This window comes from Phoxinus phoxinus (genome assembly GCF_949152265.1).
Source record: "Phoxinus phoxinus genome assembly, chromosome: 22".
Classification (NCBI taxonomy): Eukaryota; Metazoa; Chordata; class Actinopteri; order Cypriniformes; family Leuciscidae; genus Phoxinus; species Phoxinus phoxinus.
In genome coordinates this window covers 24,809,751-24,820,582 of record NC_136897.1, presented here as the reverse complement: position 1 = coordinate 24,820,582, position 10,832 = coordinate 24,809,751, and the positions used below count along the sequence as shown (strand labels likewise).

Genomic DNA, 10,832 nt, shown 5'->3' with positions numbered 1-10,832 from the left:
TGTGAGACCAGAGAAGTATAGCTGGTTTTTAATTTATTCAATTCCACTCAAGTCAGCTCATGACAGAACAAAAAGCCCCAACAAACGGTATAATTAAGTACAATTGGCGCATTTCAAATGCATAACATTACAAAAATAAGCCATGTTTACATGTAAATGATTCACTGGATTTTGTCTAATATATTTAGGCAACATAAATTTCACATGTATATGAAATTTATGTTGCCTAAATATATTAGACAAAATCAAGTGAATCATTTACAAACACCATGTTAGAGCTGAGATGAAAAGGATCAATTAGAGGTAACGTCTTTCCAAATATAAAAATATATGAGTAGGCATTATAGGCTACATATTATATATATAGAATAGCCTATGTATAGTGATCTCTTTTTAATTTGCAGTGTATTTATCCATTTTTATTTCTTCATTTACTTCCTGTAGCGTCTGTACTTTGAAATGTCCTCATGTCCACATAGACATGCAGACTAAGCAATCTTCTGAGGTTATATCCAGGTATTGTAGGCCTAAATACAATATCTATACCATATCATATAGTAGGCTACTTCATGATGTGATGGTACTATGGCACTAAAAATCTTTAGTATTTCCATACGCACAGAAAAACATGACAATGGACATGCTATTACCATGGTACCTTTGGGTACTTGTATGTAGTCTGTTCATAGTCCATAGTGACAGACATTTTAAAAAACAATGTTCTGCTGTATGAGAGAGTGCGTGACATGTCAGTGCTGTTCATTTTTGAGAAAAACCCTTTCCTCAGTGTCCTCCATATCTAGGCTGAGTGAGTCACTTTGAGTGAGCATGGTTTCAGTCCTCGCCCTCGTCCTGTTAGAAATGTTCTGCACTTCTTTGGCCAGCTTCCTCCGTGCCCTTTTTATCCACCACATCTTCTTCAACTTCCCGCACACATTATTTGGGGTCTCCAAACACAGCTCCGTAAGTAATCCCTGAGACTGTGAGGGCAGTTTATAGAGCGGCAGGCCCCTGAACAACACTGGCATCTCCTCTTTAATGAGAAGTTCCTGACAGTCGAACTGCACAAGGACGAACCGCTGAGCAGCGCCGCCCTTCTGGCGGTCAGCTAAAATGCAGGACAGGGCCGAAGCCAGCGTATCTGAGGAGCACGTGGCAAGATTGCTTTGTTTTTCCACTGCAATGTTCCAGTAGCACTCGGCTCTCTGTAGTGTTGATGGACAAAGCAAAAGAAGGGCTTTGCCTCCGTGTTTCTGGATGTGATCGAGCTTGGAGTGGAGCCACGCTGCCGGGCCGAGAGAACCAAGCTCTGTTTGGTTCCACAGGTCGAGAAATACTCCGAAACCCAGCTCAGAAAGCAACAGGCCCAGCCTACACACCAACTGTGGGTCGGTGGCTGAGGAATGGAGCAGCAACACCTGTCCCTTCATATCTAGAGAGAGAGAAGAGTAAATTAAGTAAGTGAATTAAGATCAAAACATTTTTTGGAGAACTTTCCCTATGCTAAAAGGCACGGGACCTGATTTCACCAAGTACACATGTTCCAGGATCAAAATCTTTGTTGATCCTGGAACAACATTCTAATCAACCAATCAGATATGAGGGACAAGTTTACAAGTTTGTGTCCAGGTTAGGCTTACAACCAGGGTTTGGTGCTTCTACATCAGTGTTATTCACCCTCATTTCCTATTTTAGGGATAACTTATGATAGGGTTAGGTTTAGGGGTTAGGACTACATTTTCTGACAGGAATGTTGTTCCAGGATCAACAAAATATGTTGACCTAGGAACGCGTGTAACTCGGCAAAATCAGGACGTGCACTTCTTACAGACATAGGCATGCATAGACAGCTCGTGTACCTTGAGAATGACATCTGTCCCATTCGATACGAGACCCTGTGAGAGAGACTACAAGAATGTATAAATCGCATTACATGTTTGAAACCATTGAAAGAAACTTGTGCAAGACACAGAAAAGGCCAAGATGGATGAAAGAACAGAAAATGAGACATGAAGAAGGAGGAGAAGAGACAGACAAAGAGCACGCTGAGATGGAATAAATATGCTCTACACAGATCAGCGCAAAAATATGTGCCGTTGACAGAGACGCATGAATAGAGCCATTGAGAGCAGAGAGACAAATGCAAAACGGACACATCTCAAAAATCTCAACAAAAAACACAACGGTCTCTTCAAATCGTCTGGGCTCAGTGATATAAAGTTTCTGATCAGTTGTACTTTGGCCAGAACAGTAGTTATCAAGGATAAAAATGCTGAATTTACTTTGTAATCGCTGACACAGCGATATATAATAAAGTAGCTGAATTTATTGGCTAATGGATTTTTTAATAGCCAATGGCAATATCTAGAAAGCAGGGTGATAAGTCGTTAAAATAGTGGTGATCTATAAATAGAAAATATATATATCATGGTGAATATATGACAGATTTGTATAGAAAAATTGTAAATAAAAAACAATAACATCACAAATACATTATTTATACACAATTAAATTAAAATATACACAGTATAATAATAATAATTGTAATAAAAGTCATTCTATACATTGTGTTCTTTTTTGCTGAGAGGAAAACGTCTTATAAACAGAGATGCTGTAGATTGTAAAGACTTACATTTGAGTTTGTTCACCAGAAGAAGTGCTCCAAAAATAGCCAGACCAACAAGGATCAGCGGTAAAAGAACAAGAAGGCTCCAGTACTGTCGTTCCACTAAAACAACAACACACCATGACACAACTGATAACATCGGTCATATATTCAGTACACAGCAAATGTTGGTCTTGACACATCGAACACACAAGCATCACCATGATCAAATGGCAATGAATGGCAATTTAATTAAACAGGATATAGGAGATCTTTTTTCTTTTCATAAACTTACAGCGCTGTTGACAGTACTGCGCAATCTTTCCATCCACTTTAACCTGCAGACAAAGACACAAACAAAGATTAATGTTTACCATGCTCATGGTCTGTTTGCACTCAAACAAAGTCAAACCAAGGAAATTAAAAAAGGGAGATGATATCATACCTTCACACAGAGCTGCAGGCGATTCCGAGACGCGATATTCACAAATTCACCGGATGCCTGCAGAGCAAATAGCATTATAGCAGACCACTTTTTAACCAGATGGAAAAACAATTATTGGCTTTGACCTCAGTCTGAGAGTAGATGTGATATTCAATTTCACATAAATGAAAATGAAACCAAACAAGATAGAAGTATGGCCTATTAACATATTGTATTGTTGTGTACCGGGAAGTCAATCATTCAGCTTCAAAAGTCCAAAAGTCTGAGATCACTAGTGGAAATGCTTCTATTTTGCCTTCTTTCAGATTTAGATAATACAAAATGAATAATTACTAATTATTACAACAAAAAAAAAAAAACAAAAAAAAAAGGTAACACTTTATTTTATCACTGTAAAAAATGCTGGCTTGTTTTAACCCAAACCTGGGTCAAATATGGACTAACCCAACCGTTGGGTTAACATTTTTAATTGAAAAATTTTATTAAAAATTACATTTATCCAATTAAATTTTATTAAAATCATAAAATCAAATTAAAGTTTGTCCATATTTGGGTTGAAACAACCCAGCATTATTATTATGATAAAAGATCGACTCGATTACATAATTTGCGGTGCTTCATGACTACAGCTCTTTTTTTTCCTCACTAATTGGTGGAAATTTTTTGTAGTACAGCATCATGGGTAATGTAGTTTTACACCACGGATTCTGCTGTTCAATTTTATACAGAAAAATAATATGGGCTGACAGGTTCAACAGAAGCAAATTTTACCGATGAACAACATTCTGGCTCACAGCAAAGCTGTCTTTAAATGTTTTTAAGTTATTGTTAAAAATGTACTTCCCAATGGAGAAAATGGATGGAGGTTAGACTGTTGCACTCTACAAGGTTTGTGATTTATTGAACGGACAGTATTTCTGCTGTCTCAAGCTTCATTCCACGCATGTCAAATTTGACATATTCCCATATATTTACCCATAGCATTGTGCTGTTTTCTTCCCAGGTGCTTTTCAAGGTCTGCTGTCTGAATCCTTTAACTTCTCTGCATTGTCCATCGGCCTCGAGCTGACACGGCCACAGTTCAGCACTTATCCTGCAGGGTGCCGTTACATTCCAGCTCATCACCGGCTCGCCGTCATTTGTCTCGATGTGGGCCACAGACACTGACATGTTTCTCAGGACATTGGCTTTAAATTCTGCCGGAGAAAAACATTGTAGGTAGACAGCATATATGGCATTGAACATCCTCCAGATCTAAGACACTAATGTTGGCTTTTATTTATTTTTATTTAGATCTTAGATTTCAGCAAAGGGGGTTTTCTAGCAAGAGGTCTTCAAGATGACTTAAATTGATATAACAAACATTAAAATAAGCCAAAGCAACTTCTTATTTGAATCAGACCCACAACAACTGTTTGTCTTTTTGAAAGAAAGTCCCCAGTGACTTGAGAACCCTGGGTGTACAGTATATGGTCTAATTTTAAAATTGTGGTTTCTAGAAATGGAAAAGTTATGTATTTTAATGATTTATTTTCTAGTTATGCCAAGCTATAAAACCTTTTATCAGGTAGAAAGAAAGAAAAACATTTTTTTTTAAAATAATTTTACAAAATGTAAATGTGTTTTGAACATATTTTTTTTATTAATCCTTATCCTTAATCCTTATCCAGAAAATCAGGAACAACTAGAAAAGTCATGGGGCCATTTGTGGAATTTTGTTGTGGTTTTACCTGAATTGTTTTCAAAGGGACAGTATTCTGACCGAGCTTTACCCGGATCTTCTTTCCCAGCCTAAAGTGTATGCACAGACAGAGGGCATGTTAAAACTAAGAGGGATTTTAAGAGGGTAGACGACTAAGAGGGTCGAGACCGCACTAAGTTGCCACTGCATTTTCTGATTTATTTGTTAACATCACTAATGTGATTGGATGTAAAATGTCCTGCTTGAAATGCAATCAATAACATTTCTAATTTGATTTATTTTGTTACTGTTGTGCCCAGTCAGAAATTAATAAATGTGGATCTTTTAGATGAATTTAAGGAGTGCTGGTCTGGGTTTGGTCTTTACTCGGTCTCGCCATGCCTTGGTCTTGTATTGGTCTGGTCTCAACCCCTTAAAGTCTTGATCTTTTCTTAATCTCAACACTCATTGGTTTTGGTCTTGACTTGGTGTCGGTTTAGATGGTCTTGACTACAACACTAGTTTTAACAGGCATTGTTTTGAGTGTGTGTGTGTGTGCATGTTTGAAAAGTACCTGGAAACACATGCAGTCAGTGACTGACTCCAGTGGAATGCTGTTATTTGCCAAGAGCTGAGAAAAAAAAAAGGTAAGTTACCAAGAAAAGGCAGCTGATGAAAAGAACAAACTGGTCTCCATATATAAGCCTTCAGACATTATTCGCACAGAAGTAATGTGAAAGTAAACTGACCCAGCATTTGCCTTTTTTTCCACGTTTCATACACAGAAATGGGGGTTTAGACGGTTCTTCACCCTCATTGGCTATCAGAACCTTAACCACACCCCCATGTATCTCAGTGATGATCCTGGGACCTAAAAATGATCGGCCAAACATGGAGTATTAAGAGAAAATTACACATCCACTATGTAGATGTTTTTATCACACATATGTTAAACATCAGGTGCTGCAAATAACCATTGAAAAACCTATTTAATTATTCCTAAATGCCCATTTTAGCAACTTAGCAGTACTGTTTGAAACACATTTTAGCATGGACTTAAAAGGGGAAGCTGTTTAATGTCAGAGTGATTATGCAATACAATGAATCCAGACATACCTTTACACTGGTTTATGTCTTTGAGGTGTGGTGAGGAACACACTGCCAAGAGAAAAAACATATTAACATGCTGACGTTACTGATTGGTCAATGAAAAATCATTGACGCTTGCATGTGCCCTTCAGCATAAATAAATAGTATAACAAGGCTGCATATTGTGAAATGTTATTATGATCTAAAATAAAATGAAGATATGTATATATATATATTGGGAATGTTTTTTTAATTAAAAAAACATTCTCAATTTTATTGTAATTTATTCCTGTGATTGACAATATTACTGTTTTTACTGTGTTTGTAAAAACACATATTACTGTGTTCAACATGCAGTCTTGCTCCAAACCTTTGACTGGTAGTCGTGTATGTGTAGAGTGAGTAAAAGCAACTGCTACCTGTTTTTAATGTAGGGATGTTAACTTCTCGTGACTGATGGGGCGACACAACTGTGATCTTCATGCTTCTGCCAAAGTCAACGTCTTCATACTCCACCAGAACCAGCTACGTGACGCCGAGATTAAAATCAAGTCACCATTTTATGCAAAGATTTTCTTCACATTTGTTCACTGTTTACTTTTACAATGTGCAATACACCTGACAATCTGAACTTGAAATATTTATTTCAATATAAAATAAAGTATTCATTTTAAAGTTTCAAATACTACACTGCCATCATTACTAGTACAAATAAATAATTCGGTCAAGTTACTCATGCTTATTTATTTACTGAGAATACATTTGCTTTTTGTAAAATGTACAGCAATCCAGCCTCACAGATCAGCTCACAGGAGAGCAATATGTGGACCGGCTGAAGATGAAATGAACGCAGAGGTGACAGACACTCACATGGGGAAGTTTGTGAGTCGCAGCAGAAGTCATTGTGAAGTCTAATATCTTGCAGCGCTCTTGCTGCCTTTCTGCCGATATGTAGCATATCGTAACTAAACGAAGAGAAGACAAAGAGTCAAGCTTTATCAATGCACTACATGGCAAACTATAGTCTTTCAACAAAAGCATGTGTGAGAAAATGTCAGCTTGCATAAATCCATTAGCAATGATAAAAGCTAAGAGATATTTTAAAGGTTCACTTGGCCTACCTTGATGTGTTTCTTCACGGAGAGAGTGTTCCTTCTGTTAAAATGAGGGAGGCGTTAAAGGTTTTAATTAAAGATGAAATTGAGGGCGGACACGTTATTTTTTCAAAATGAAATTGAAAATGTTGTTATGAATGAAGAAAAGCTTACCCTTCCTGAATCCAATTCTCCTGAAATTAGAAAAGTTTGTGATTATGTAAACCATATGTTTGTGTACTAAATTAGACTAACAACTGTAGGTAAAATATGCTGCAACTATGAGGACTTACCACTGTTTTCATCTTCATATTGTGATCCCTCAATATCGCTGCCCTCTTCATCCTCATGATCTGGAGAAATACTCAAAGAGATGTAGCTCCACAAGCATGGTGTGCAATCCTCCCCGTGACAGCACAATTTTGGCGTCACGTCCAGAGAACACACAAGCGCACGACCAGTGTCCACATCACAAGCTACGAGAGGTTCTGTACGTCTCACACTGCAGTTTGAAAGAGGCTAAAAACACAAACTTGGGTTATAATCTGATCAATATCTTGCTTGCCTGTATCTTCTAATCTTTGTATTTCCATTTGAATCAATGCTGTTTGATGTATTATTGGCTCAAAATTTTAAAATGTATAAACAATATAACATTTAATAATAGAAGATGCACATATTCATAAACAGATTTTTGATTAAAACACAATTATTATCTGTATTTAAAAAATAATTCTGGAATTATCAATCTAAAACATGGCAAATGAAAAAATCTAGCTATGTAAATTTAATTGAGGAATTTAATTTACTAGAATAAACGGACACACACACGCACACACACACACACACACACACACACAATCTCTCTAAGTGCAATCTGAAATTTTCTTCTAAAATGAGCATTTTTATCAAGCTCGTATATATTTAAGTTCAGTAATTTCACTTTAATGACAATTAATAGGTCATTTTCATTGCAATTAAAGTTAAATAACTGAACATAAACATACAAGCTTGATAAAAAATTATCATTCTAGAAGAAATTTTCAGATGGCACTTAGAGACTTATTCTTCAAGTTGCTCATACTTATCTATTTACTTAGAATTTTTACATTGTACTATTTTAAATAATATAATATGTGATATGATATTTTGTGAGCTGGCCACCACAATGTAGCCTACATATTTTATATTTAAATGAATACAAGCAATGAATAAAAGCAAACTTGTTCAGTAAATGACTAATCAACCTGATGACAGATGACGCTGTTTTCTGGGTTGTGTTCGACTCGCTCCAGTGAACACACACAGGCGCTGGCCAATAGGAGCAGTTGAACTCTCCACCACGTCAACACCATTGCGCAATAGTTTCACTCTCGTGTCCAACAACAGACGATTTACCGAAACTGGTTAAGAACAAAATCCCATAGATTATATCCTTCGCTATGTAGTCTCTAAGAGGCTTTACGGGACCCCAGAGGACCATAGTTGTGACCGGTTCGGTTACAGAGTCCGAGTCATCCGTCCAGTACTCGAGTCTCCTCGTGCATGAAGCGAGAGCGCGCAGTAACGCAGCACACTGTCCCAGTTATCTGAAAGACGACATAAAACAATCAGATCCATATTATTCCGTCATTTAAAGTCTTCAGCTCCTGTGATATCTGATTTTAGCTTCTATGCAACCGGCCACGGGTCCTAGAAGAGCAGTAAAAGTGTGTTCGCTAAGAAGTCACCTGGTTTCCAGTATGCCCAGGTGTGTCTCTGTGAAGGACAGATGATCAGATAACGTGGGTGTTCGTGAATCATGTTTGCTGTTTGGAATGTCTGGATTGCCGATACATTTTAAAGGGCAATGCGTATAGCCTATTATTCTCATTTAACTTTATTAAGTAGCCCATAAACGTATTTGGACACTTATATTTAGAACATGGACATAGTGACATTTATGTTAAAGATAGCACAGACACACCTTTCAAGTTAAACATTTTATGAAAATGTTTTTTAATAAAAAATATTTTATTTTAAAAAATTGGACATAGCTACAATTCAACTTTAAGACAACTTAGTGGAATGACTTAGTTAATAGCCTATAAAGAACTAGCCTATATCTAAAAAATATATCACAAAAAAAAACACTCATTAAACGTCATTAAGCAAACATGACATTTTACATTTTAGTTCTGAAAAAAGCCCCTGCAACATTTGTTTGTAGATGACATTTGTAGAACTTTTTATGAAAAGGCATGTTTTGTCAAAATTGACATGTGTTACCTTTTAATGTGTATTTAAAGTGCAAGGAAAGTATCACTTGATATCAAACATTAAATATATTTTATTTGTGTTCACCCCTGGTCATAGTTTTAAATTAGATTTTAAAATGATTTCCATTTTTTATTATCTCTGACATTTTTCATTGACCCTTATGTATTTTTAAGTGAGAAAATTGTGTATTTTTATCAATTATTTTTGACTGTTTGCGTACTATTAATGCCACCACTGGGTCACATAACTGAATTTTAAAATGATATTGATTGCTTATGGTAAAAATGACAATAAAATATCAAATATTACATCAGGAAAAAAAATGCTCACAAAGAAAAAACAATGCAAAATGTTACTTACTGCCCAGAAGTCCTAATTTTAATTCATGTTTTTGAGGCACTTCGATGTATTATAACGCCTCACATGACTTGATTCCATTGACACACATTCATTAAATGAGAATGTGTGAGTGAACTTTGAGTGTACATGAGAGACTCACCCCTCCCAGCTAAAAATCAAACACACACACACACACACACACATACATACACACACACACACACACATACATACACACACACACACACACACACACACACACACACACACACACACACACACACACAAACACACACACACAAAATTGGCTTTGTGGAAGAAAACATCAGTATAACAAGATGTTTGTGTGCTCATAATTTACAGGGCTGCTGTCTAGGTGTGAAATATGATATTGTTTATTTGCAGCTTTAAAACTATAACCAGGAAACTGCCAGGTACAAAGTTCTATCTGGCGCATTCTCTGTAACCAAGTGAATTTGTTTAGCAGCTCTGTTTCACGTATCTTGGCAACTGGTTAATAATAACGCTCCTGGATTTAAGAGTCACTGTTAATAACTGACAGCAAACACCCAAAACAGGCAGCAACATATAGTGAGTTCATCCAGATGCTTCATTCTGGGATTATAAGGCTCATGTTTATAAAGCAAGGATTGTTATCACCAGCAACACCCCAAAAACACCCATCCCTGAAGCTGAATTCCTGTAGGGGAGACTGGGGCTAGTTGTCACATATACAGTATACCTCAAAAGCAACTGTCAGGTTGTGGCAAGTTGTCACACATGATTCATATGTTGACCTAGGTGAAAATACATAAAAGTAGTTTTTTGCACATCTAGCTGTTTTATTAAAAATCAAATTACATGATTTAATGTGACTGAATCAAGACTGCATTTACTGTTGAACATTTGCTGAACATTAAATCATATTCCGTGTACTGTTGTAGAAATGTTTTAAGTGAAGAATAACACATTTTAAGAATCTATTTCAGATATGCTTCCTTACATTAACATCACGGTGAAGAATACTGATTTTAGCATTTGAGGCATAGATAAAGATTAAGTCAAGCAATTCAGTTGTCGGACATTAGCTTTTGTCTTTATGCACTTCCTGACCATTAAGCTCAAGATACAGCGGTGCCTTTGTCTCTATGATAATGTTAAGGTTTGAGCAATCAAGTCAGGAGTATTGGATTAGCAATACAATAGAGTGTTATATGCTGATTTGCTCGTTTTCTCTTGAGCAATCTAGATAAACTACCAAACAGGTTTTCGCTGGATAGAATCAATTCCTCCCTACTTTCCATTCCCAGAAGTCCCTCC

The 10,832-nt window shown here is 36.5% G+C and overlaps 1 protein-coding gene across 6 annotated transcripts; it reads right to left on the bottom strand.

Annotated features, from left to right (window-relative positions):
- Position 1: 1 nt before the first annotated feature.
- On the bottom strand, positions 2 to 9,630 carry il17rc (interleukin 17 receptor C). Of its 6 annotated transcripts, none has more exons than XM_079598559.1 (17): positions 9,534 to 9,630; positions 8,162 to 8,503; positions 7,208 to 7,433; positions 7,089 to 7,108; positions 6,942 to 6,975; positions 6,691 to 6,785; positions 6,240 to 6,345; positions 5,848 to 5,889; positions 5,481 to 5,602; positions 5,306 to 5,362; positions 4,781 to 4,841; positions 4,026 to 4,246; positions 3,051 to 3,107; positions 2,901 to 2,943; positions 2,633 to 2,728; positions 1,860 to 1,907; positions 2 to 1,432 (listed from the first exon to the last, which is right to left on the bottom strand). In XM_079598559.1, exons 2-17 carry the CDS (start codon positions 8,267 to 8,269, stop codon positions 750 to 752), a joined length of 2,019 nt encoding a protein of 672 aa, XP_079454685.1. In that variant the 5' UTR covers positions 8,270 to 8,503; positions 9,534 to 9,630; the 3' UTR covers positions 2 to 749. The 6 variants fall into 6 exon arrangements, with proteins under 6 accessions (XP_079454685.1, XP_079454688.1, XP_079454689.1 ...); XM_079598562.1 differs by having other exon boundaries at positions 1,860 to 1,895; XM_079598563.1 differs by lacking the exon at positions 9,534 to 9,630 and adding an exon at positions 8,645 to 8,750 and having other exon boundaries at positions 1,860 to 1,895.
- Positions 9,631 to 10,832: the final 1,202 nt, after the last annotated feature.